Below are 27,590 nucleotides of genomic sequence, written 5' to 3'. Positions count from 1 at the left end.
GGGAGGGGTGAGGTTGAAAGTTATCTTTGAATATATGTACAAAAGAACCTGTTGTCCAAAGTCATGTTATTAAAATAGATTTATTATCCCTGAGCTTGGCACGTGTTCTCGTATGGCAGCCACAAGGCCTACGTGGTCCGAAGGGATGCGCAGGGGAGGCCGGAGGGGACCACCGCGTCAGGGCCCTGGCACGGGCTGTCCTCTCATCATTCAAGTTTCCAGAGCTCTTTTCGTATTCCATCAATAAACCCTACAGTGGAATCTGAACATCAGCGTGGAAGTGGATAGGAGCCAGCCCAGGCGATGTTCTCAACACGTTCAAGGGCAGCAGGAAGCAAGGCAGGCGTCTCCACTCTGAGCCACAACACCGGGAAGACTTGCAAGCCTTGAGGCACTGCCGGCCCAGCTCTCACCAGCAGTGAGGCCACGCCATGCCAAGCAGCTGCCGCACAGGTCCTTACTGCATGGGAGTGGGCTTCCCTGGGCACACAAGGTCCCCAGCTCTCCCAGGACCACACTCTGAGGCAGCAGCAGAACGAAGCAGAAGCATTTGGGTTCCAAACTCCATCTTTATTGCGCCACTTCCTGTCACTTGCACGTGTCTGGTGGGCACAGGGAAGCGCCTGGCTGGCATTGGTGAGGGGAGCAGGACTGATGCTGGACTCACAGTTGCACCTGCTTCTCCCCTGAGCCAACTCCTGTGCAGCTGGGCCGGGCCCTCATCGCAGGAGGCATCCGGCAGAAACATGGGGCTATGCTCCCTGGTGCTCACCAGGGCAGCAGGAGCAGCCACAGGTGCTGTGTGCAGGCAGGAGGACGTCCGGCCTGCAGGTTCAAGGCTACGTGGGATCCTTCCCTAGGCCCGGACCTTTTTGCTCTGTGGGCTCCGTGGCTCCTCGGAGTGGGTCCGTTTCTGCTGGGCCTCCCTGTCCTGCTCCTGGGAGAGCAGTGCCGCCCGCACCAGCCGCAGCTCCCGCTTCTCCCTGCGCTCCTCCATCTCCTCGATGTCGCCGGCAAACAGCGCCTTCAGCGAGGGAATCAGCTTGGGCACTGTTGCAAAGTCTCCAAAACAGACCTGGGTGCAGGGGCAGACAGACGGATGCCGGGGCACACTGAGACCAGCCCTTCCCTCACTCTCCCTTAGGTCAGCTGACCACAGCCCCACAGAAACACAAACAAGGATGCCATGGGGAGGGGAGGGAGCCCTCTGAGGAACAGGGCGGGCTCCTCACTGCTGCTCCGCCACAGATGACGAGGCAGGCAGTCCAGGCCCTGACAGCAGTGACATTGTCTCTTAGGCCCCGTCCCCTCACCCTGCAGGCCACCTCCCTCGGGAGAAGCTAACCTCCTATCACACAGGTGGTGACTGAGTGGTCCAGGCCTGACAAAATGTTAGTGGCCCCGAAAGTGACATCTTGAAGGTGTCTGACATAGGCTCCCCCACACCGATGGCCCAGGGCACTGTCTGGGCCAGGGGTTCAGGAAAGGAGCCTCACGGAGCACCCTGGACAGCGTGAGGACCCTGTTCTGACCAGCCACCACCCCACATGGCCCACATGCAGCCCCGGACCCCCACACACCTTCATGTGGTCAAAGGCAATGCCGACTTTCTCGTTGAAGTCGGGGCTAAAGAGCGGGATCTTGGCGTAGCGCTGACTGAAGTGGTTCAGCATGATGAACTGTGCCTTCATGCGCATCCCCACACCAATGGCCTGGGAGGTGGTGCTGCGATGGGGCACACAGCACAGGCAACTGAGCCAAGGGACAGGCACTGGCCTGCTCCTTGCTCGTGGCCCAGGGAAGGCAGGTGCACCCCTCCGCTGGCAGCAGCCCTGCCAGGGCCTCACCCTTCTCTCGGGCCCAGACCTGAGCCCCAGCTGTGCCTTCCACACCCATCATCAGGGAGCACACCTGTTAACTGGGCAATGCTCGCTGGCAAGGCAGCCCCCAGAATCCATCCCCAGCCCTGCCTCGTTCTGGAACTGTCCTGGAGAAAGCCAGGAAACAAGGCCCACAAGAATGGCAACGGAAACAGCATGGGTTCAGAAACAGCACGGCCCAGGGTGGGGGTCGGCCAGCCTCTGCTACCTATGCGTCTTCTCCACTGCCTCCTCCTCAAGCCCGTCCTCCAGGGTGGCCTCGTGGATCAGGAGGGTGGCATCCTTCCCTGCAGGAAGCACGGGCATTAGGCCCTGGCCGGCCCAGCCCCACCTCTCAGTGCTGCAGGCCGACGGCAGGGATGGCACTGAGGTCGGAGTCAGCCCCCCACAGCCCTGCACGCAGCAGCACCGACTCCACAGCAACCTCAGGGCTGCTTGTTCCTGGCCCAACTCACCCATCTGGACCAGGGCCTCGCAGGGCATGGTGTCCCCCGAGTAGACCACTTTCCAGCCGGACGTGTGGACCAGGGCACAGCCGTAGGCGTGCTTGCAGTGCCGGACCAGGCAGGTCTGAAACTGAAGGGGTGGGGCTGTGGGACTGCAGGGCTGGGCCCCCGCCCTGCTCTTCTCAGGGCCCATGGCTGCCCCTCTTACCTCCTGCAAGTCACACATTTCCAACAGTGAGCTGATCAGTCCTTCAACCGTGGGATTTGAGACCTCAGCCCCTTTCTGAAGGCACTTGGCGGGAATCATACTGTGAAAAGTCAAAGCATTTAAAGACACACATAATGAGTCTGACACCGTGGTGTAGCCAGGTTAAGCTGCTGCCTGCAGTGCTGCCAGCCCAGATGGGTGCTGGTTCAAGTCTCAGCTGCTCCTCTTCCAATGCAGCTCCGTTAATGACCCTGTGAAAGTGCTTGGGCCCCTGTACCTACATGGGAGACATGGATGAAGCTGCTGGATTTGGCCTGGCTCAGCCCTGGCTGTCGTGGCCCTGCGGGGAGGGAAGTGGCAGACTAGAAGGTCCTTCACTGCTTCTCCCTCTAACTCTGCCTTTCAAATAGATCTTTAAGTTTGTTTTGTTTTACTGGAAAGGCAGATTTAGAGAAAGAAGATAAAGGTCTTCTGTCCGCAAATTCATTCCCCAAGTGGCTGAAACGGTCGGAGCTAAACCAATCTGAAGCCAGGAGCCAGGAACTTCTTCCAGGTCTCTCACGTGGGTGCAGGGTCCCAAGGCTGGGCCGTCCTTGACTGTTTTTCCCAGGCCACAGGCAGGGAGCTGGATGGGATGGAGCAGCTGGGACATCAACTGCCGCCCATATGCGAGCCTGGAGGTCACAAGGTTAGGATTTAGCCACTAGGCTACCACACCAGGCCCTCAGATAAATCTTTAAAAAAAAAAGTAAAATATATACACACTTAACATATGGAATCAAGAGTTTTAAGAATTTGACCTGAGAACCTCAAAATCATTTTTATGAAGAAACAAAAAAAATCAGTGGGGCTGGTGTTAACAGCACAGCAAGTTAATGCCCTGTTTGTGACACCAGCATCCCACATCAGTGAGTTACGTTCTGGCGCTCTGCTTCCAGCCCAGCTCCCTGCCAGCGCACCTAGGAAGGCAGAAGATGGCCCACGAGCTGGGTTCCCCGCACCCACGTGGAGTCCATTCCCCCCGCTGCTGCAGGCATGCGGGGAACAAACTAATGAATCAGCTAAATAACTAAGTCTTTTTAAAAAATAACTCCCAGTTGTAAGATGGGGAAGCAGCCATCAGCAGAGCCCAGTGGAAACACTCGGTTCACTGCAAGGAGCCTGGCAGGAAGCCAGTGCCCTGGGCTCACACGCTACCCAGGAGTCCGGGCCGATGGGCTGTCCTCCCTGCCTGACTGAAGTGGGGGGGGGACCAACTGGTGTGGACGGTGTCTTTGTGAGCTGGTTCTTGGCCGGGCAAGCAGAAAAGCTGGCCAAAATCTAGAACGCAGGCAGAACTCCACGAGGGCCAAGAACTCTCTTCGCTGCACCTGCTGGGGCAGGGACGCCCCCCGCCGGGCCGCCCCAATGCTCACCTCATGTGCTGCAGGATCTCCTGGCACTGGTTGTGGTACTGCTGCAGCCAGGCCCTGAGCTGGGTGGGGGCGACCACCAGCAAGGGCTGCGGCGGCTTTCCCAGAGACGCCTACGACAGAGAAACCCATGTGCTGCGCTGGGGCAGATGGTACAGGGACACGATGGGCAGCGGCAGCGCAGGCGGGAGCCGAGGCAGGCGCTTACCAGAGCCCGTTCTCTCTGCAGCAGGATGTTGAGCAAGCCCTGGGGAGGAGTGGAGACAGGGGTTAGCCAGGCCAGGATGCAGCACCTCCCTGCCGGGTCGTGGCCTTCTGACCTCTGACCCCCTGCCCTCTAACACTGGCAGAGTGGGGGGGGGGGCGATGCATGCTGATCCAGATGACCCATGTGAGAGAGAGGACAGTGGCCTGGGACCCAGGCACCCCCCCACAGGAGATCAAAGCCAGGGTCTGACAGCCAGGTCCCCTATGCATAGCCACGGCATCTCGAGCGGGCCTCAAGAAGCGGAGCTATGAGGAAATCCAGCTACAGGCAGGTATGTACAGCTGTGTGAGAACACAGCAGACAGCCAGCACGTGCTGATGGAGCGGGGCTGTGTGTGCTGCCACCAAGCACCGTTTCCTAGCAACAGAGGCAAACCCGACGCCCAGGGCAAGGATGGGAATGGCAGGGAAGGAAAGCAGCTGGTGGTGCTGTGGCTGGAGCACCAAGGTCTGACCTGGCACTCACCGTGTGGTGGTCTGCGTGCAGGTGGGACACGAACACAGCAGCGAGGGTGCCCAGGACCCTGTCCACTTCGTCCCCGTAGTGGCGGCACAGCTGCCCAAACGTTCCTTCACCGCAGTCCAGGAGCACACGCTTGTCAGCGCTGCGGATGAGAGCAAGAGGGCCACTCGCTTTAGGAGACCAGGCAGCAGCTGTGCAGACTTTGGGCCCCGTGCCCCCCTATTCCTTCTGCCAGGGACTTCTGGACCAGGCAACTGCTCTGTCCATAATGGGTGAACTGCAGGTGCTCCTCCCCTTGATGCAGAATGAGCATGGCACCCTGAGCCCCGTGGGGTGTTTGGAGTGGCACAAATGCCAGCCATTCGAGCATACAAGTTTTTGAGCAGTGAGAGGCAACTCCCTCTGCCAAGGATGGTGGGGACAGGCCAGCAGGCACGCAGCGGCTCCCCAGGTCTGGCTGCCGTTGGATTTTTCCCTCTCCAGGCAGCTGGGTCTGCCCTGAGCCGGGATTCCTGCGGGGGGACGTCCTGCAGAATGCAGGGTCCTGGGCTCCAGTCAGGGCTCTGACCCGGTCTCAGAGGGCGCTGCGCTAAGGAGGAGGCTGTTCCCTCGGCCTCCATCCCTCCTAAGGACAGGAGGGCAGCACCTACCTGCAGAGAAGGCTCGGTACCTTCCAGAACAAGCTTCAGCACTAACCTCCGCAGGAGCCCTTCCCTGGTGAGCGCCTCGGCCCTTGGAGCTCACCCTGAGCCGCTGGACGGCGTTGGCTGGGTTGCGAGGGAGACACACGTGTGTGTGTGGACTTGCCACATTCCGGCACGTCTTGTCACTGCTGTGCGTACTTAACGCAGAGTTTGCTGGTTTACTGTCCACCACTTGCACGGAAGGTGACATGGCAAGATTCTCCAAGCTCCCGGGAGCTCCTCAGAATGCAGCATGCCCCAGCCCTTTCCCTGGCGGCATCCCTCTGCACACAGCTGACCCCAGGGGGGCACAGGGAATCCTCCGTAAGGTAGAGCCAGAAAAGGCTGCAACAGCCAGGGAGGCTGGTGGCAGCTGAGGCCCTGGTGCAGGCTTCGGGCCTGCGACTTCCCAGCTGTGCAAAAACACTACTGCAGGTTACCTGATCCTCAATGCACCCATCCACAAAATGGGCAGTTACTCCTTCACAGGGCAGTGTGAAAACGAGGGAGTGTGCTTCTTAGCAAAGCTCCCAGCCCAGAAGGCATCAGAGAGCATTAATGGGAACCATCTGGGGGGTTCCCAGCAGTCAGTCAGCTGCTGAAGCTGTGAGGTTCAACAGGGGTGCCCCGGCCAGGATAGCAGGGGCCCAGATGAGCCAGGTGGTGAGAGGACGGGGGTGCTCCCGCCCAGTACCTGATGTTGATGAGTGTGGAGCTGACATTGCGGATCTTCATGGGAATGGCGGAGCCTGTGCCAAGGAAGATGATTTCTGGGAATTCTCTGCTCTTCTCTGTGGGAAGACACGGGTCAGCAAAGAGCCTGACATTAGTCATGATAGCACGTGTCACCTTTAGGGCCCCTTCCCAGGCGGGGCACGGGCACCTGCTGGCTGCTAGGAACAAAGTGCTGAATACTACAGTCCTTCCCACAAACAGATCACTCCAGTATAGAATAGAAAGATGGCATGGGGGTTATCTTTATGCTGTGTCACCAGGATTTCATGACGGTGGTGACTGCCTGGCATCCAGCCTGAGACCGTGAGCTCTATGTGCACCCCGCAGCTCCCCCAGGCAGGAACACCCCTGCCTTGCAGAATGGGCAGGGCCGGCGCTGAAAGCAGACCCAGAGAGCTGGTGACTGTGAGGCCAGGCCCTTGCGCAGCCCCTTGCAGGCTCCCGGGCCCCTGTGCATGCCTGAGTGGCTCTGTGACCACCTTGGGCCTCTAACGTGCTCCTCTTCCGCAGAGGGGAAGCTCCTTCCCGGTACCCAAGGAACAGGCCTGGGAGGGCCTCTCCAGGAGGGCACGACTGAGCCCACTGGGTGGTTTCTTGGCTACAAAGTCCGTACAGAGGCACAAGGCTGGTGACACAGTAAGACTTCCAGTCCTCTGCCAGGGCTCTCCTGCCACTCCTTTCATGAGTTGAAGACAACAGGAGAATGGATGACAAGCGCAGACATCACCACGGTCCCTGACTACTCTGCCTGGACAGCCTGGGGTTCCCACGCTCCCTCAAGCCCTCCCACCACAGGCTACAAGCTGAACAGCCAGCCAGAGAGCAGCCCGGGATGACCCACATACATGTGTGGATGTGTGTGTATTCACACTAGCAACACTCAACCTAGCGCTAATGAGAACACAGAACCCAGGAAGGCAGCAGCTCCCCCTGTCCGTCCACTCACCTGCAGGGGCCGGGCCATCCTGCACACTCTTCCTGTATTCCTGCACACTCTCCTGGAAGTTGGGGAGCTCCAGGGCCTCGGCTATGAACTCGTCAGGATTGCAAGCAACAATGGCATCCCTGCAGGGAGAGGGGCATCTCAGGGGGTTACGGGGGGGGGGGGAGGAGGGAGCTATGGCCTGAGCAGCACTGGCTTGGAGACCCAGGATAAAAGCGCAAGAGGAGGGCCCAGCATGATAGCATAGAGGTTAAAGTCCTCGCCTTGAACGCGCCAGGATCCCATATGGGCGCCGGTTCTAATCCCAGCCGCCCCACTTCCCATCCAGCTCCCTGTTTGTGGCCTGGGAAAGCAGTTGAGGACGGCCCAAAGCGTTGGGACCCTGCACCCGCGTGGGAGACCCAGAAGAAGCTCCTGGCTCCTGGCTTTGGATTGGCTCAGCTCCAGCCGTTGCAGCCACTTGGGGAGTGAACCATCAGATGGAAGACCTTCCTCTCTGTCTCTTCTCCTCTCTGTATCTGACTTTCTGGTACAAATAAATCTTTTTAAAAAGTGCAGGAGGAGCTGCACAGCAGTCTGGCAAAGTGACTGCGTATGGGCCAGGTCCACCTGCTTGCTGCCTTCTGCACCTTTCTCGGTGAGGAGAAAGGTTTCAACCAGCTCCAGTCTCTCAGCACACCTCTCTGTTGCTGGGCCTGCCACGGAGCCCTGCGGACGCTCAGGACAGACTCTGGCACGCCTGCTCAGTGTTCCTGATCGACACCTGCAGGCAGCCCGTGTGCTCCCAGCTGAGCAGCAGAGCACCAGGCCCATGAGTCCCCAAACCAGCATGCACACAAGCTCATCACCCAAGGCCCTTGTGTGCAGTGCCCGCCATTGCCAGCGTACCCTGCACAGCAAAGGCAGCGACTGCTGGTGGCTCGGCACCCTGGCCAGGCAATGGAACCTCCTGGAGACTCAGGCTGTGCTCTCCAGCCCAACTCTCAAGATTCTAACTCAGGAAGTCTGCCCCAAGTTGGGGTTTTTCCCAAGCGGAGGGCGAAGGTGACCATTGGCTGGCTAGGTCTGTACTGTGCGGTGGCCCATGCCGGTGCTGATGGTGGGAGGGCAGGCCCTTCACCCCCAGATGAAGGCTCTTCTATGGAGCCCTCCCCATGCCATCAAAAGGGCACTCAAGACTCCCCCCGTCGGAGCAAACAGGAGGCTTCAAATCACAAGCCAGACCTCGAAACTACAGACACTGAGCCACGGGCTCCTCCTCCCTCCCGGATGGGGGCATTTGGGCAGAGGCTTTGCAGATGGAACCTGAGCCAGCTCCAGGAGCCCCACCCAGAGGAGTCACCTCACGGAGGGCGGAAGACCTCCAGTCCAGGGTTTATATAAAGACCTTTACTGAGGATTCAAACAGCCAGAGACTGGAAAACGTCCCAGAGCCGCTGCCTGTGGAGAGCTAGCAGAAGCTCGGCCGAGGACCACTGCCCGAAACACAAGAAGCCGATGACATCACACCACACATTTCCGTGTGCCAATCTTTCAATACATTCCCCCCGTGCACAAATTAAAACACATTAATTGTTAACAACCATGCTGTGTGGGTGATGCTGCTCATGGGTTTCTGATTATGTGTGTTTTAACAAGTGCTGCCACTGTTGTTACAAGTGTCAAAAAGGATGCTCAGGGGCCAGCCATGTGGTGCAGTGGGTTAAGCCACCACTGGTGATCCTTTATGAGCACCGGATCAAGTCCTAGCTGCTCCACTTCCAATTCTACTCCCTGCTAATGCACCTGGAAAAGCAGCGGAAGATGACCCAAGATAACCAAGAAGCTCCGGACCCGGCCAGTGTGGCCACACAGGCAGTGCATCGGGATGGGAGATCTCTCCCCATTGTCATACCCTAGAGCCCTACACCCTAGAATCATCAGGGTCACTTGGAGGGAAGCCACTCCTGACCTGGGTGACCACAAGACCCCAGAACGGCACTGACCTCTGCCACTCCCTCCTGGGGCGCAGCTGGTACTTGAGGAGGCACTTGCCACGCACGGTGGGCACGCTGAGGGCAGGGGCTTCTTCCTGAGAGCAAGAGAGAGGTGTATGGATTGGAAAGCAGAAGCTGCAAGCCAGACCCAGCAGGGACTGGGCTGGGACCCACCTGACAGGGCAGGTCGGCGAGCGACGGGAAGATGTCAGGATGAATGAGGTGGAGCTGGGTCTGGATCTTATGGCTGCGCAGGTTATGAAGCGACGTGCAGTGCTCATTCAGGATCAGGTGCTGAGTGTTGGGCCCAAACCTACGGTGAGACAAGCCAGAGGGCTCAGCCTCCATGGGGAACCATGCCTCCCCGCCGTCTGGTTTACTCCACAGGCAGCATTTGAAAGACAAAGCAAGGGCAGAGGGTGGAGAGGGACCCATCCCCACCCAGAACAGCCCATCCCCACTGCAGGCTTCCACGCTGCGTCCCGTACCTCTCCATCCACTGCTGGTACCGGCTGTCCAAAAGCACAGACTCCGGGGCTATGTGGACCACCAGGGCCAAAGGCGCATCGGCCTTTCCTTGGTACCTGCGGGGAAGGATGGGGACAGCTCCGCTTCACAAAGTGACACACAACCCAGGACAGGTGCAACCGGGCTGGGTGGCCAGGGAGGGGGAGGCCCAGCCCTGCGTGGCGAGCACAGTGGGACCACCCCACCTGTGTACTCTGGTGGCCCCACTGCTCTCCGGGACGCTGACCCAGCCGGGCCCAGTGCCAGCCGTGTCGCCCACAGGGGGCTCCTCTAAGAAGCACATGCTTGTCCTGCCAGCTCTGACTCCATCTCCCTCATAATCGCTGCCTCCAACAAATCCTGCCACTTCCTGTACCGCCTTGGTGTCCACTCTCCACACATCATCAGGAATGAAAATCTGGGGCGGGTGTTGATGACAACGTAGCTGGGGACGTCCTCACCTCGTAACAGTGCTTTAAGTCCCAACTGCACTCCCAGCCCCAGCTTCCTGCTCACCACATGCCGGAGGTGGCAGCACTAGTCTGAGTGCTTGGGTCCCGGCCCACGCCCAGCACGGGAACCCCAGCCTGAGTTCCTGGCTCCCTGCTCTGGTCATCGCGGGCATCTGGGAATGAATTGGTGGGTGGGATATCGCTCTGACTTTTTGCCTTTCAAATACATGAAGTCACCAACTAACATGGTGGTGTCCTTCCTTGTACTCCTTTGAAAAACAAACACGTAAAACACTGAAAAACGGAGCAACAAATGTGCCAAGACTCATACTTTGGAGAAAGCCACTACCTTATGGCTTGCATTTGGAAGATTCAGCTCTGAAGGGTTTTAATAGGCCCAGTGAGCTGGTAACCAAAGGCAGGCTGCTAAACCACGTAGTGGGGCTGGCCCCATGGCATAGCAGGTAGGGTTACCACCTTCAACACCAGCATCCAAGACCGGTGCTGGTTTAAGTTCCGGCCACTCTGATCCAGCTCCCTGGTAACACACCCGGAGAAGCTGTGGAAGACGACCCAAGTGCTTGGGCCCCTGCACCCACATGGGAGACCAGAAAGAAGCTCCTGACCCTGGACCGGCCTAGCTGCAGCCACTGTAGTCAGTTGGAGAGTGAATCAGTGGACAGAGGACCTCTCGGTCTCTTCCCCCCTATAACTCTTTCAAACATATAAATCTTAACACACACACACACAAATAAGTAATGCGGTAAAAAAAATCCCTGTGTAGCATAACTTCTCCCACATTCAGCGGACAGCCCTACTTCAAACAATGCAATTTAATTTAAAAAAGAAAAGCACGACCCAAAATATACATTTACCCCCACAACCTCTGTCACACTCGATGGAAGCAGAATCCGTGTCCCCAGAGCATCCACCTCCCCCACAGAGAACTGGCCAGGCCCGGGAAGAACCCCCTGGTGTGGAGGGCACCAGCACCTCCAAATGAGCTTTTGTAGGAGAATAAGGTGTGTATTATAGCACTGATACACATAAACGAAGACCAGGAAAGGCACAGATAAGCCATACGGAACGGGAGGAAAGCCACAGGCCAGGCCAGCGGGCCACAGCATCTAGCCCGGACTCCAGCTGAACTGCAGAACCGGGCCCTCTCTTTTTCAGAGGATGGAGCAGAACGGCACCAAGCCAGCAGGTGTCCAGGCTGGGCTTCTGTCCCTGAACACAGACCCAGGACGCAGCCAGCCTTGCGCACCCCAACCCATCTCTCTGGTCTCAATGCACACAAACGGACAAAGCCTGTTTAGGCCCAAGCAGTCTCAGGACAACTTCAGGCATTCATCTAAATGGGAGGGAGTTCTGTAATTCACTGTAGTAGCACCGGATGTGCAGCCTGTTTGTCCGGTGCTCAGCAGTTCCTGACCATCAGCCTTTTCTGAACTACCCATCATAGTAGTGACACACGCCCTGCTGCCAGGACAGACCTCAAGGAGGGCATCCCGGAGAGCGGGCTGACCCACAGCCACAGCTCCATCCTGGACAGATCCCCTGAGGAGCGTGCTGACCCTCCGTGCGCCCCCTGCCTCCCCACTGCCAGGAGCCCCTCGTTACCTCTGCAAAGTGGCATTCTCACACACGGGCTGGATGAAGCTTTCATCTGGACACTCCACCACCACAAAGGCCAGGCCAGGGTCTGGAGGGGTACAGAGCTCTTCAGCCAAGATCTGCCAGAGAGAATGGGCCAGCTCAGGGGTCGCAACTATGGCACAATGGGTTAAGCCACTGCTGGCTACATTGCTATGCCATACCAGAATGCCAGTCCAAGACCCCATGGCTGTGGTGGGACTTCTGTAACAGCTCCCCACTCAATGTGCCTAGGAAAGCAGTAGAGGGCGGCCCAAGTCCTTGGCTCCCCGCCACCCACATGGAAGAGCGGGTGGGAGCTCCCGACTCCTGCCTTTGGCCTGGACCAGCTCCTGCCATCCTACTTGGGGAGTGAAGCATGGAGGACCTCCCCACATCTGCTCTCTGTTTTTTGAATAAATACGCTTTCATAAAGTAAATTAGGCCATCCTTCTGGGATGTGATGCCCCGCCAGAATACAGTCACAGGTCAGCACAAAAACTGAGCAGCCCGTGAGGTGACAGCTGGCTAGCACTGCATGCCCCTGCCCAGCGAGCGGGACAGCACCACGCACCATCAGGACCACCAGGACAGCATCCCCAGGCAAGCGCCGAGCTGGTGCAGACTGCTCTGAGGAAATGAGGCTGACCTATTACGGCTCTTCAGGTCACAGCCACGCATCCTTGCATCTTTAGACACCAGAGCAGCATCTCTATGAAGACTGCACTGGCATCCGTTTGGGGCTCATTCACCTGAGGCCTGAGCTGAGGTCCAGGGACACCACCCATCCTCCCACAATAGTGGTGGCGTCAGCCTGCGGCACGAGGTGAACACACAGAGCCTTCCGCGTCCCTCAGCCCAGCGAGGGACTCCGAAGCTGTTCCAGGTCCTTCTGGAACCCCTCGGTGGTCCACTCCCGTCCCTGGGAGTGCTGAGGCATCAGGGGAACCGAGCGTCTCACCTCTCTTCCTTCGAAGGTGATGCTCTCCCCGTTCTTGACGGCAGCAATGATGGGCGCGATGGCGGCCGTCCCACTGAGAGGCAGAGACAAGCCCCCTGTGAGACCCGCTCTCTCGGCAACCTGAGGCCACCCACAAGGTCCCCGGCACTCAGACACTCACACGGGGAGGCCTAGCTCCTTCGCTTTCAGGACCAGGAAGTTCCCTTTCTTCACATGGAGCTGCAACGCAGAGAACATCAGAATCACCTGCGCAGCTGGGAAGCAGCTGGAATCCCATCAGCTTTCCAGAAGGACATTTACTGTCCTTTTCTTACAATTCACCAAAATGCTTGCTCCAAATTTACGTTAAATGTTTTCCTGCGAGCGGCAGTCACGCTCCATCCACTGATGCCTCCGCAGCACTGGGTCAGGGTGAGGCCTGAGCCGGAGATTCCACCCAGGCCTTCCACAGGGTCGGCAGGAACCCAATTCCTTGAGCCACCAGCCCTGCTTCCCAGGATGTGTTTAACAGGAAGCTAAAATCCAGGAGCTGAGACCCGATACGGGCATCGTGACAGCTCGGCAAACATCACCACGCGGTGACCAGCACTGTAGCTTGACGGGCTAAGCCACTGCCTGCAGCACTTCTATCCGACACTGGTGCAGGTTTGGCTTCCAGCTGCCCTTCTTCCAACGCCTCTCCCTGGTAACAGGCCTTGGAAAGCGCTGGAAGACAGGCCCCTGCACTCAGGAGGGATGAAGCCCCTGACTGTAGTGGCCAGCTGGGGGGAGTGAATCAGTGGACGGAAGATCCCTGCCTCTCCTTTTCTTCTGTAACTCCGACTTTCAAAGAAAATTAATCTTAAAAACAAAAACCAAACCCATGCAGACATTATTGAGGTCTCCAAATTTCAAACACAGTAACAGAAAAAAGCCAGAAATGGCATGTTAATAAGATTCACTGAGTGTGGGATATTTGATTTTTAATTTCTTCTTATATAGAAATTGTTTCAAATTATTCGTATTTTTTAACTTCCTGTAGTTACCCTTAGGGCCACATTTCAAATCTGGACCATAAAGGTTTATCCTTACGATTCTAGAACATTCCAGCTTTATGACATCCACAAGCACTATAGTGACGATTTTCTCCCCACAGCAAGTGTGTCTGGAGACAGAAAATAAAGGTTTCCAGTGTTTAACGGCAGCCTAGTGGCTGAAATCCTGCCTTGCATGCGCCAGGACCCCATATGGGAGCCAGCTCGTGTCCCGGCTGCTCCACTTCCCACCCAGATCTCTAGTTGTGGCCTGGGAAAGCAGTAGAGGATGGACCCCGGACTCGTGTGAGAGACCCAGAAGAAGCTCCAGGCTCCTGTCTTCAGATCAGCTCAGCTCCGGCCGTTGTGGGCATTTGGGGAGTGAACCAGCAGTTGGAAGATCTTTCTGTCTCTCCTCCTCTCTGTAAATCTGCCTTTCCAGTAAAAATTAAGTAAATCTTTAAAAATAATAATAAAAAAAAAGGAATGTGCACACAGAAGGTGTGGGGGCGGGAGAAGGGGCGAAGGGGCAAGCTCTCTCGCTAAGAATTCAACTGCTCCTTCACCGACTGGGGCAATGTGGCGCGTTCGGAAGACAGACGGCAGCTGCTGCAGAAGCCCAAGCTCGCGTCCCAGGTGGGCTGCTCAGCCTCCTTCCTCCGGCCTCCGGGACCTGAGTAAGCCCCATGAGAAAGGAGAGGGCAGCAGCATCACACGCGGTTAGACAACACCATGTGAAACAGGTAAGCACCATGGCTGCTCCCAGCGGTACCCGCAGGAAATCCCATCTGCTGTTGAAATACCCGGAGAGAAGTCAGACCAGCGAGGACCCCGCGACTAACAGGCCTCATGGTGTTTCTCAGCTGTTTTCACTTGTGGCTGGGAGGCAGCTAATGCACCATTCTCAACACATTCTCAAAATCTACCCTGTTCCTTTAATAAAAAATCAAAGTCTACAAAAGAACATGGGCTCCTCCTCACAGATCCAACAAAAAGCACCTGTATAGGCTTATCATAATTTTTTAAAAATTTATTTATTCTTATTTGGAAGGCAGAGTTAAGGAAAGACAGATCTTCCATCTGCTGGTTCAGCCACCAAAGGGCTGCGACGGCCAAAGCTGGGCTGCCCTGAAGCCAGGAGCTTCTTCCAGATCTCCCACATGGGCACGGGGGCCCTGGCACTCGGGCCATCCTCTGCTGCTTTCCTAGGCCGTGATCAGGGAGCTGGATTGGAAGTGCAGCAGCCGGGACTAGAATCCACTCACACAGGAGGGCAGCTCTGCAGGCAGGGGCTTAACCTGCCACAGCACCGGCCCTAAAAGCTTATTTTTAGTAGGTCCTTGTTTTCAAAACTTAACGACAGAGGAGCTGGTGCCATGGCACAGCTAATTAAGCCTCCACTTAGAACTCCACATGGGCACTAACTCAAGTCCCAGCTGCTCCACTTCCAATCCAGTACCCTGCTAACGGCCTGGAAAAGCCAGGGGTGGTGGGGAGTATTTGGGCTCCTACATCCCCATGGGAGACCCAGAAGAAAGCTCCCTGCTCTGCAGCAGCCGAGCTCTGGCCATTAAGCCATTATGGGGTGACCCAGTGGATGGAAGAGCTCTTGTCTGCCCTCTCTACAACTTACTGTAAGCAGCATCTTAAGCAGTATTCCACTAAAGATTTCACAGTCTCAGAGCTAGGGTTTTGTGAATGCTGGCAAACGTTAAAATCCACCTTAACTGCTACAGGGGAAGAAAATGAAGGAAGACCAGCACAGCAGCTGCCTTGGAGGGCGCCTGACTTCCAAGTGAACGTTACACATCCCAGTCTGGCAGCACACAGAGACTGTCCCAGGACACAGAAGCTCAGGTGCTGCTTTGAGAAGCAAGCGCAGTATCTTCCTGGCACAGGTAACTATGGCCAAAGGCCAAGGATGCCCGCCCACGCGGCCCCCCTACACGTGTTCGCTCACCTGACAGACGAAGGCCACGACCAAGGACGGGTCCCTGCCTGCTGTTCGCGGGCTCACTCCTGAGGAGAGACACAGCTGGTCAGACGAGTCCGGCCTAAGGCGTGGCCAGCTGCTACCAGCTGGTCTCACACGTCCCGACACAGGTGGGGAAGACCGATCAGCCCCAGCAGATCTTTCTAAAAATCCCACTTCTGTTGAGATTTCAGTAAATGAGAATGTGAAACTCCAACTAGAAACACTAAGAGATGGCCAAAAAAAATTTTTTTTCACCAAGGTATAAAGCAGAAAAGAAGCAAAGTGTAGCCCCACTCACTGATGCGCCTGCTTGCCCAGCTCAGCTATTAGTTTCTGCATCCATGAACACCTGGCCTGCCCCAACGCCGGCTACTGTATGCCCGAGTCCTCCATGTACACCAGGGGAACTCTGGGAAACTCAGCCTAGCCAAGGCCACAGGCCGACTCTCCCGGGTTCAGTGCCCCACAGGCCGACCCTCCCGGGTTCAGTGCCCCCACAGGCCGACCCTCCCGGGTTCAGTGCCCCACAGGCCGACCCTCCTGGGTTCAGTGCCCCACAGGCCACGGTGTCGCACGCACACGGAGCCTCCTGGGAACAGCATCTCTAATCTAGAGCACCACGAGCGAGCTGAGCTCTGTGACTCTGCAGGCGGAAACGGAGGACGGCACGCCAAGTGGAACAGGCACAGGACTACAAGTGCTGGTCCCTCTCAGGCAGTGTCTGAACCAATCAAGCCCAGAGAAGCTGGACAGGACCGGGCTGACTGCGGGCTGGGGTGTGGCGAGGGGAGGAGGCCATTGGAGGTGACTGGGAATGGACCAAAAGGTACAAAGTTTCACTTCAATTGGAGGAACACGTTTCTCCTTTCTCTGCTCTCTCGGCCTTCAAGGTGAGCACAATCAACAAGAATGAATCCTAAACTGTAAAACCGCTTCAGGGTTTTGGATATCTTCAAGACAAGACGAAGTCGGTGGGGTGCCGGTGGCGTTAAGGGCTTGGCTGAGTCTGCCTACAACACGAGGTCGAGGTCACGACTCTTGGCGTCCCTGGGATGTCTGCGGGAGCCCCCGCTGGGTGCTCCATCCCCTTAGTTTCTGACATGCAGCCTGCCCACATTCCCTGCACCTCCAACCCCTTCTGAACGACTCAGCATTCAGGACACACCCTAACCGCTGTGTCGTTCAGGCAGTAATGTCAAGAACACAGCCCGCACATGTGCAGTACTGCTCGGCTGGCGGCTGAGCGCTGGGACGTGGGTTCCCAAGGACAGAAGGTCGGCTGCTTGCAGGCACATGAGCCAGAACATCGCCCTGCATCCCGTTAGGCACCCACAGTCATTTTTTTTTTCTCAAGATGCCTTTTAATGCAAAGACATGAGAAAACGCAAGCTGATCCCACCCTCCCCGGCCCCACGTGGTCAATACCGTCGCCGTCTGAAAGACGCTGCTGGTTCTCCGAGGCTCGCTCCGGACTGAGCCGGCCCAGGGGTCTTTCTGGACTCAGGGAGGGCTGGCGCGCTCTGGGCTGCTTCCGCTCACCTGGTAGGAAACCAAACAGCTCATCACGCCAGGTGCGCTCACGGCCAGGGCCGCCGCAGTGGCACATGGGAAGGGCCTGAGGTTAATTAGGCCAGCAGGCTTCACCTTTCATTCACTGTCATGGCAACATGCTGGTTCTCAGCCGACCCTAGGCTCTGGGCTGCACTGGGGGCTTGGTCTCTATGCTTCTGCCTAACCCGGAGGTTAGGCAGGTTTGTCAACAAAGTTAAATCTCAAAAAAAAAAAAAAAAAAAGAAAAAAAAAATCAAAGAAAGAAACAACTCCCTTATGGAATTCATCCACTGGGGTTGGAAAAAAAACAACCAGTGAAGCTGAGCACACCAAGCGACGGTCACACTGACACAAGCGTGTCCACAACTTTGTGCTGTGGACAGGAGAGCACAGGCCAGGAAGAAACACAGGGACAGGAATCTGGCTTGAGATGCGGTGGGGAAGAGAAAAACCTACCCCGAAACAGGGCGCCTGGCAAAGTTCTGTCGCTGGCACCCAAGCAACGTGCCTCTGCTCGAGCCACACGCTCCCCAGCGCTTCGTCCACCCACAATAATGGCCTCCGCATGCATCTACCACGAAGGAGCCGACTGACAAGGCCGGCTGTCTCGGCTGCCACGTCCAAACCACATCACTTGGCCAGCCCCTGCGGCTCTCATAAGCGCTTCTGACCTCTGGGCAATAAACAGTCTTGGAGGTTGCCCTCCTTGGGAGATGGTTTTAGCAGTTCCTCTGGGCACACCTCCCCAGAAGCCTCTCACAAAGAAAGGTCTGGGAGCAGTCTGCGCCCCAGCAGTGCCTGAGGATGCAGCAATTGGAAGCACTCAAGTGCTGTCATGCGGCGATTCAGCTGGCTGACTGCAGGGAGCCAACCCGAACTCCTGAGCCGCGGCTCCCGATTCTTCCCAGCCAGAGGTCTCCCAAGTCTCTGATCTCAGCCACACTAGCCCGCCGCAGGACCTCCGCCCAGGGGCTCCGGCTTTCGTACTCACTGTAGATGGGCACCTGATGGACGGTCATGGTCTCATCCGTGTACTCCGGCGCAGAGTGGGGCCGCACCGCTACGGGAAAAGCACACGGGAGGAAGAGAAGGGAGAACCAGTTCAACGACACGCCTGGAAACTAACTTCGCCGACTGCACACAGCTCAAGCGCTCGGGATGGGGCTGGGCACCTGCCACCGGGACCCGAAGCTGAGCAGACTAACATCTGTAGGCAAAGAAACAGGGCAGTTTTTCAGCAGCCTTTTATGTTTACTACAGCCAATGGACATGTTATGATGGCTGGTATGTCTAAAGCAAAAAATGTAAAAAGAAACCAACATACAAATTTTAGAAGGAGCCAGCACCGTGGAGTAATGGGGAAAGCTGCCACTTGCAGCACTGGCATCCCATAGGGATGCCAGTTCGAGTCCCACAGCTCTCCTTCCGGTCCAGCTCCCTGCGAACATACCAGGAAAGCAGCAGAGCATGGCCCAGCTGCTTGGGCCCCTGCAGCCATGTAGGAGACCCGGAAGAAGCTCCTGGCTCCTGGCTTCAGACTAGCCCAGTTCTGATAGTTGCGGCCATTTTGGGAGTGAACCAGTGGATATAAGATGTCTCTTGTCTCTCCCTCTGTTTTTGCCTTTCAAATAAAGCTTCCAGAAAGGTTTTCTGGCAGACCAAGTTAGCAGACAGGAACTGTGAAGCCAGAGAAGCTATTACTCAACTCTGAAGAGCCAAGGCACATGGCAAATAAGACATCAGAGCCTCTGCAGCTCAGCGGCATGAACAAGCCCAAGACCTGACCAGCTCCTGGCCCAGAGCCCTGCCAGGATCCCCACCAGGAGGCAGCGGGGGCCCCAGCATGGACAACACACCCTCTCTCCACAGGCAGGAATTCAAGGTTGCCAGAGCGCTGCCTTGAGGCAGGGAGGAGCTTTGCTGCGTGAAGGAGAAAACCTGACTTGACGCACGATCAGCTCTGCCTACCCAGCCCGCAACCAACACGACTCGCGTCACCGCAGCATCCAATGCAGGCCAGGTTTGAAAATCATGAACTCTGGATGAGAAGGAAACAGCAAGTAACAAGGCACGATCAAGGACATACCCAGGTCGATCCCTTTCAGTGGGCCAGAAAACATTTTCATGGCTTCTAAAAATTTCTCCTAGAAAGAAAAAAAAAAAAAAGGAAAAATAAAGTAAAAAAAGGGGAACAGTACATGGCTAGACAAACAGATAACACAGCAAAGGTGTTCAAATATGTGGGAGGCGGCCACACTGCCCTCAGTGAGTACGCTGGCCCTCATTTACATACAAGTAACTAATACAAGAAGCACAGACAGGGTGGAGCGCCCCGAGGGGACAGAGGTGAGGGCTGGCCTGGGCAGCATCTCGGTCAAGGTGCAGATGGCAGCCTGGCATGGCTTCCCCAGGACGTGTGGACCACAGCGAGGTGCCTGCACGTTGGGGCAGCTGGGAAGGGTTCAGGCTGGGAAGCGAGGCTACAGCTGTACTGTAAAGTGGTCCCTGAAGACGGGAGGCGGGGATGACACACAGAATGAGGGCCTCAGAGAGAGGGAGACAAATGGATGGACTGCAGATGCCGACTGAGATGAAATTAATTTTTTTGAATTGGTCGTTTTCCTGGAAAGGAACAGTTCTAATGATGCACACAGTCCCTCCACCGTGCAGTAAGTTGGTTAGAAGGCATCAGGATGCCTGGAATGTCCATAGAAAAGCAGAAGCTATCACGTATTACGTTTTACGCACAGGTCTGTCTCGTTGGAAAGATGAGCTTTACTCTGAACTATCCAAACACAACTTCTTGGCACAGCAGCCTAAGTGGCCTCCTGTGACACATCCCACACTGATGTCTCCCTGCTAACGTCCCTGGGGAGGCAGTAGACCGTGGCCCAGGCATCTGGACCCCTGCTACCCACGTGGAAGAACCTGGATGGAACTTCTGGCTTCTGGCTTCAACCTGGCCCATTCCTGGCCGTTGCAACCGTTGCGGGGAATGACCCAGCGAACAGAAGCTCGCCCTCGCATTGTGTGCCTGCTCCGCTTCTCCCAAAGACAGGCTGGCTTTGAAAGAGGCGTTAACAGAGACTCACCAACTGTGGAGGTCCCGAAAGCACACACTTCGGAAGGCCTGTTTCCTTTAAGGTCAGAATCATTCCTAAAAAGGTTGAATCCAATTAGAGCTCTGACCAGCCGGCAGGCATGCCCCGGCTCATCATCTTCGCGGGACTGCAGCTCCCCCACAGTCATCGTGGGAGCACTGGAGGAGCAGGGGTACAGGGAACCCCAGCCCTCCCCACGAGGGGAGCCGAGACTTCAGCGAGGTCCCTGCTTGCGGCATCTGAGGCTGCAGGGCACACTGACGCGTGCAGGTGGCACGTGGCCTTGCCTCCTGCACCTGGGACACCTCTCCAGTCTCAGCTCGGCCACAGGGACCGGTCCATTGTGGGCCCTTCCTTCTCCCCGGGCGGGGTCACCTCAACAGCAGGTGTTCGTGTCCACGGCAGGCTCACCCCCCTCACTCTTCCTCCCGTTGCCATGGACACATTTCTGACCCAGCCACTCAACGTGGGACGCGGTCTTGGGACCCGGTGTCCATACCAGAACCCGCACGTCCCACTCTGGGCTGGCCTAAAACAGTCACAGCTTGGACACTCACCGCACAAGCCCCCCACGTTACTCCAGTGCATCCGTGTCAGGAATATGTTGTCCAGGCGGGCGACCTTCAGCCTGGGACAGCGAGAACGTGGGAGCAGGGATGAAAGTCTGGGACAGACGCACCCACCTCCCGCCCCATAATTATCCCTTGCCCCAAAGCATAGGGGCGACCTACTTGTGCTCCTGCATGAGTCGCTGCACGCCTTCTCCGCAGTTGAAGAGGTACCTACGGGCAGGGAGGCAGAAGGGGCCACGAGCCAGTAGAAACTCATTAACATGTCCGGCATGGGTGAAATGCTTCCACACGGACTCGAGGGGGCATTGAAGGGACACTAAATATCCGAGCTGGTACTAGCAGAGTGGGTTTTAAAGCTTCCTTTTCGGGACTGGAAGGAGCAGGACCCTGGACTTCAGAATGCAAAGCCTGCGAAGAGCCAGAGGAGGAGGGGGGTCCTCTGTCCCAGACCTGTGTACCCCACAAACCAAGCAGGAGGGAGGGTCCAGCCCTGAGCGACCCCAGAGCTTACACCTGTTCTACACGGCTCCCCGCAGACACCCCCCCATGCCACCATTGCGTAAGTGGGGAGGGAGGGACACCCCGAGACCCCCCGGTGGACAGCACGGGTCGCCGGCTCGCCCACTGACCGGTTGTACTCGGAGAAGACGTAGAGCGCAGCGCCCGCGTCCCGGCCGCCGGCCGCCACCACCTGCAGGTACACGGTGTTGGGGCCCCCGGAGCCAGAGGACGGACCCCGCTTCTCCCTGGCCCGCAGGTGCCGCAGCGGGTCCTTGGGCGGCCGGGGGCGGCGGGCGGCTCCCTGCGACATGGTGCGCCCGGCCACGGACCGCCACGCCGACCGGAGCGCCCACATGCGCCTGCTGCTTCAGGGCTGCGCACCCAGCCCCGCCACCTCCGTCCCGCGGACCTCCAGCCCGCCTCTCCGCGGCGCGGAACCCGGACAGCCAATCAGAGCGCACCTCGCGCGGCCTGGCCCGCCTCCACGGAGCAGCGTAGCCAATAGACGGGGGGAGTCTTGCCTCTTTGGACCTGTCAACGGGCGGCGACCACAGAGACGAGAAGGCTAGAGCGCCGGGAGAGCTTCACTCCTTCGCTTCCGGTTTTCTCAGCTTGACCTGGGAGAGGCTTCTGAGGGACAAGGTTAGAGTTTTGATTCCTTCTTGTTGGGAAGGCTTGGAAGGATTTAATGTGAAGACTTAAGTTCTAGTGGCTCTTGGGATCTTATGAAGAGACCGGCTTATTAAGGACCGGCTTCTTATTAAGGATCTTATTAAGGACCGGCTGACACCCCAGGGTCAGAGGTCCTTCGCTTAACCAGCGCTTTAAAGACCTACCAACCCCATAAGTAGCTAAGTAGTGTTTCTGCCTGGGATATGGGGCAGTCACGGAAAACACAGGGATGAGTGGAGGGGCAGAGCCTATGGGAGCCCCGTCTGCTCCACTTCCCACCCAGCCCTCTGCTGGCACAGCTGGGAAGGGCTCGGGTCTGGTCCAGCCCCAGCTGTTGGTGGCCATTTGTGGGAGAGAACCAGTGGACGGGATGGTCTCTCCCCCCCCCCCCTCTCTGTCATTCTGCCCTTTGCATAAATTAAAAGGAAGGGAGGAAGACTCTTGAGCTACCTAGGAGAACGGGCGCGTCTGGACTGGCGGCGACCGTGGGGAGGGCTTGCTGGGGTAGCTCTGCACAGCTGCCCTAGGACGGGCGTTGCACAGACACCTGGGGCTACACCCCCACAGGCGTTCTCGTCACCCAAGTATCACCGACTACACTGTTTCAAACGTGTGAGGAGAAGCAAGGAATACGAAATTTCCCATGATGACACCTTACTTTCAAATTGTTAGAAACATCTCAACACACCCACATACACACATGTAAATGTGGATGCCTCGGTTTTGTGGATATTCTGGGGGTATATCTGTTAGATAGTCTCCAATGGTTTAAACCTTAGAAATACAGGAACTGTTGCTTTCTGAAGTCTGGAACAGGAAGTTAGTTCTCAGTGTGCTCAGAGGACCTGGTGTGCCTCTCTGTTCCTACACTTTGCAGTTGACATAAAGGCATGTGTGTAATGATGGAGAATGGTCTTAGACCCGGTTAACTAGTCATCCCTTGAGACATGTGTCACTTGTTTGTGTTGGAAGCATTCTCACTCCTCCTCCTGGCTGTTTTGAAACACACTGGCCAACCGTCGTTACCCCACTGTACTTACAGAACAAGAGAAACGACTCCTACCCAGCCTTGCCCCTGAGCCCATTGGCCTTCCTCCCCCGGACCCCCCCACTGGTCTCCTGGGTCCTGTTTTCAGTCCTGGCATATAAAGACAAAAGCCTCCTTGGGCCATGACGTACAGGAGGGTGTGAATTTCTGAACTTTGTTATATTCCAACCACCTCTTCTTGCTTGAGCGCGTGCGTCTCTCTCTCTCTCTCTCTCTCTCTCTCTCTCTCTCATCTTTTGCACACTGCTAGGATAAAATCGCTGTTTCCACTCCTATCTTTTTGCTGGGACTTCTTATTCAGGAAGAGCTTCAAACTGAAACTTTGTAGGATTTCTTTTTTTTTTTTTTAAGATTTATTTTATTTTTATTGGAAAGGCAGATTTAGAGAGAGGAAGACCTTTCGTCTGCTGATTCATTCCCCAAATGACCACAATGACCAGAGCTAAGCTGACCCGAAGCCAGGAGCCAGGAGCTTCTTCCAGGTCTCCCACATGGGTGCAGGGCCCAAAGGCTTTGGGCCATCCTTGACTGCTTTCCCAGGCCACAAGCAGGGAGCTGGATGGGAAGCGGGGCTGCCTGGATACGAAGTGGTGCCCATATGGGATCCTGGCACATGCAAGGTAGGACTTTAGCCACTAGGCTACTGCGCTGGACCCCTCTTTCTTCCTCTTCTCCCTGTCCATCTTCTCCTCATCCTTCTCCTTATTTCTTCTTTGTTCTTGTTAAAGATTTATTTGTGTCTTTTAAAAGCTGAGTTATAGAGAGAGGGCGGCAGAGCTGCAGAGAGAGATCTTTCATCTTCTGGTTCGCTCCTCGGATGGCTACACCGGTGGGGGCTGAGCCAGCCTGAAGATAGGAGCCCACAGTTCCATCTGGGTCTCCCACACGGATGGCAGAGATCCAAGCACTTGGGTCATCACCTGCTACCTTCTGCCAGGTGCATTGACAGGAAGCTGGATCTGAAGTGGAATGACCAGGACCTGAGCTTGCAATTACAAGGGATGCTGGAGCTGCAGCCAGTGGCTTAACCCACTGCACCACCCTGGAGGCCTCTGCTCTAGGCCCACAGATGGCCACCTCCTCGTCTAGTCCTTCTGTGCTCTCCTGTCTGTGTACAGACATCCTGGGGGTCTCTGTGTATGTGTCCTCATCTCCTCTTACAGGGAGACTAGCTGGCTTAGGTTAGAGCCCATGCGAAGGCTCTCATTTTAATAGGAGCGTTCCTGGACCCAGCGCGATAGCCTAGCTAAATCCTTGCCTTGCATCTGTCAGGATCCCATATGGGCTCCAGTTGGTATCCCAGCTGCTCCACTTCCCATCCAGCACCCTACTTGTAGCCTGGGAAAGCAGTCGAGCATGGGCCAGACTTGCCCCTACATGGGAAACTCGGAGGAGGCTCCTGGCTCCTGACTTCGGATCAACTCAGCTTCAATCATTGTGGACACTTGGAGAGTGAACCTGTGGATGGAACATCTTCCTCTCTGTCTCTCCTCCTCTCTGTATATCTGCCTTTCCAATAAAAAATGAAAATAAAATAAATCTTAAAAAGACCCCATCTGCTAATACCGGAATCCCCTTATTTATGGGGGTTACATTCCATGAACCCCAGACTCTGTATAGAACCTCAGGAAGTCCCAGGCTTTGTATACGGCCAGTCTTGTTCTATTTATACACACTCACCATCAAGTTAGTAAAATGAGGCACCATGATGTATTAACCGAATAGCTAAGAATCAGGCAGGACAATTAGGAACAATGTTCTATGAAAACCTCACATCACTGCTCTTGCATGTTAGGGTCCTGTTATGAACACAAGCTCTGTACTACTGTCTTGTTGCCGTAATAACTACCCCAGCGTCCAACACCTGAATGGTACATTTGGGGCGGACACACCGCAGGGAGGGGTCACACTCGACATGCGGGGTGCCGCAACACGAGCTGGCATCACGCCACCCAGGACAGAGACACGTGGCTGAAAATCTAGAAGTTGCTGATTTCTGGAATGATCTGTGTAATGCTTTCTGTGTAATGCCACAATTTCGCCCACTGCAACCCTCCTCCCTCACCCTCTTCTCCGCAGGACCCCTCCGCTTTCAGGGCGTCCAGCACCCTTGGACTTTAGCGAGGAGACTGTCTGGGGGTCTTTGTTCTCTGTGCGTAATCCCAACTTGTAACCATGGACCAGAGAATGAGATGGGTCCTGCCCTCATTCAGGGTCGTGTCCGAAGCAGAGGGGCTGAGACAACTGTAGCTCCGTCTGCCTGGAGGGGGCTCTGCAGTTGAAGGGGAGCGAATCCCTCTTCTGTTTTTTCAGGGTGCACTGACTCAGTGCGTCCTCCAACTTCTACATCTAAGGTCAGCACAGGGCCAGCTGTGGGGTGCGATGCACAGAATGACCACTAGAGGGCAAAATAGCGCATCCCCTTCCCGGGAATGCTCAGCCACAGTTACTTTGTTTTTCCAACTTGGGCACCACCAAGTTAAGCATAGAGATACCGACAAGAAAAAGACATAATCAGAAAAAAAAAGAGCCTCACCTCACCGGAGATTACTGACTGACAGGAGCCTGGCAAGTAAGCATCGTGGTATTTCTTCCCCACCCATGTGGACTGAATACTTTTCCCCAGCTATAGTAGACCCTGTTCTGAGCATTTGCATGGGGGCAATTTGTGCTTTTCTGCCTTTCAAAGGGAACCAGCTGCTCTCATGTCCTCTCCTCGGGGTGCTCCTTCTTCCACTTGAAGCCCCAAAGGAGAGCTACAAGTGGGGGCTCAAGGGAGCAGGCACAGCCGAGGTTGGGGCTGTTATGGTTCCTAAGCCCTCAGCTTAGGGGAGGAAAGGGTTTGTGGAGCAGGCAGCCTGTCTCTGACAGACAGGCAGGAGGAGAACAGTCTCCCAGGCCAGGGGGTGAGAGCCGGAAGTCTACACACTCTTCCCTGGATGGGGAACCCCAAAAAAGTGGTGGAGCTTGGGCTGAGGCACAGGACATGGCTGCTGAGACACTTGAGCGGGTGTCGCGAGGGCAAGGCCACGATCAGATCAAACTAAAGCCAGGAACTCAACCTGGGTCCTCCATGTGAGTGGCAGGAATCCAACCACTGGGGCCGTCACCACTGCCTCCTTGGGTGTGCAGGGGCAGAAACCTGGAGTCCGGAATCAGAGCTGGGAATCCAACCCACACACTCTGATGAGGGACGCAGGCATGCCAGCAGGTGTTGTAGCCACTGGGGGGGAGGGGGCATCGTCCACCCAGGAAGTTTATTCTTGTGTGAGAGATCTTTGAAGTCCGTGCACATCCCCCCGCCGCACATCATCTACATTTCCATGAACTTCTTGAAGATGCTTGGTAGACAGATGTTTATTTTAAGGGATTGATTCTGAGGTTAGAGAAGCTGGCAGGCCCCAAGCCTGCGAGGCCAGGTCGGAACGGAGGGGAGGACATGTGGCCCACGCCCAGGGCCCATCTGCTGGTGGAAGTGTCCTTTCTCTGGTCAGATCAGACTCACCCCTGTCGTGCAGGGCCACCTCAGCCAGTATGAACGTTAGAAGAACGGAGCCAGCGTGGGGGCTCAGCAAGCTAGTCCTCTACCTGTCGGCACTGGCATCCCGTATGGACGCAGGGTTGTGTCCCGGCTGCTCCACTTCCCATCCAGCTCCCTGCTTGTGGCCTGGGACAGCAGTCGAGGACGGCCCAAAGCCTTGGGATTCTGTTAGGACACTCCTGGCTCCTGGCTTTGTACTGACTCAGCTCTTCTGTTGCATCCATTTGGCGAATGAACCAGTAGGTGGAAGATCTCTCTTCCTTTGTCTCTCCCTCTCTGTAACTCCACTTTCGAAGTAAAATAAAATCTTTAAAAAAAAAAAGTCAGAAAAAAATACCTGTATACAAATATGTTGGAATATCTGGGTACCTTGGCATAGCCAACACAATATATAAAATGAAGCCGTTCTCTTTTGGTGGACAATTGTTCATTTTTTAAAAAATGATTTTATTTCTTTTTATTGGAAAGCCAGATTTACAGACAGAAGGAAATCTTCTATCAGCTGGTTTACTCTCCAGATGGCCGCGATGGCCGGAGCTGAAAGCCAAGAGCTTCTTCCGGATCTTACGTGGGTGCAATGTCCCACGGCTTTGGGCTGTCCTCTGCTGCTTTCCCAGGCCACAAACAGGGAGCTGGAAGGGAAACGAAGCAGCCAGGATATGAACTGGCATCCATATGGGATCCTGGGTGTGCAAGGCAAGGATTTTAGCCACTGCTGGGTCTGGGTATTGGTTCATTTTTTTTTTTTTCATTTTAAAAACCCCACTTCAAAGTAGCCTTTTTAAAAAACAAGATTTATTGTTTTATTTTTATTGGAAAGCCAGATATATACATACAGAGGAGAGACAGAGAGGAAGATCTTCCATCTGATGATTCACTCCCCAAGCGGCTGCAACTGTGGAGTTAAGCCAATCCAAAGCCAGGAGCCAGGAACTTCCTCCAGGTCTCCCACGCGGGTGCAGGGTCCCAAGGCTTTGGGCCGTCCTCGACTGCTTTCCCAGACACAAGCAGGGAGCTGGATGGGAAGTGGGACTGCTGGGATTAAGAA

At 55.9% G+C, this 27,590-nt stretch overlaps 1 protein-coding gene across 4 annotated transcripts; it reads right to left on the bottom strand.

The window, feature by feature from the left end:
* Positions 1-692: 692 nt before the first annotated feature.
* Positions 693-21,709, bottom strand: ELAC2 (elaC ribonuclease Z 2). 4 transcript variants are annotated; one of them, XM_058676012.1, is made up of 24 exons: positions 21,410-21,709; positions 20,940-20,990; positions 20,766-20,836; positions 20,200-20,264; positions 19,194-19,251; positions 18,099-18,167; positions 16,982-17,095; positions 15,542-15,600; positions 12,729-12,787; positions 12,569-12,641; positions 11,596-11,708; positions 9,502-9,597; positions 9,188-9,326; positions 9,023-9,108; positions 7,041-7,159; positions 6,054-6,150; positions 4,680-4,818; positions 4,155-4,193; positions 3,950-4,059; positions 2,535-2,634; positions 2,336-2,456; positions 2,089-2,167; positions 1,581-1,725; positions 693-1,075 (listed from the first exon to the last, which is right to left on the bottom strand). In XM_058676012.1, the coding sequence occupies exons 1-24, from the start codon at positions 21,634-21,636 to the stop codon at positions 857-859; spliced, it is 2,448 nt and encodes an 815-aa protein (XP_058531995.1). In that variant the 5' UTR covers positions 21,637-21,709; the 3' UTR covers positions 693-856. The 4 variants fall into 4 exon arrangements, with proteins under 4 accessions (XP_058531995.1, XP_004594787.2, XP_058531996.1 ...); XM_004594730.2 differs by lacking the exon at positions 16,982-17,095; XM_058676013.1 differs by lacking the exons at positions 19,194-19,251; positions 20,940-20,990; positions 21,410-21,709.
* Between the last annotated feature and the right edge of the window lie 5,881 nt (positions 21,710-27,590).

The sequence above is a fragment of the Ochotona princeps genome, chromosome 17, assembly GCF_030435755.1.
Source record: "Ochotona princeps isolate mOchPri1 chromosome 17, mOchPri1.hap1, whole genome shotgun sequence".
In the NCBI taxonomy this organism is placed as follows: Eukaryota; Metazoa; Chordata; class Mammalia; order Lagomorpha; family Ochotonidae; genus Ochotona; species Ochotona princeps.
Note: the sequence above shows the minus strand (reverse complement) of the source record. Positions and strands in the feature narration are given on the sequence as shown.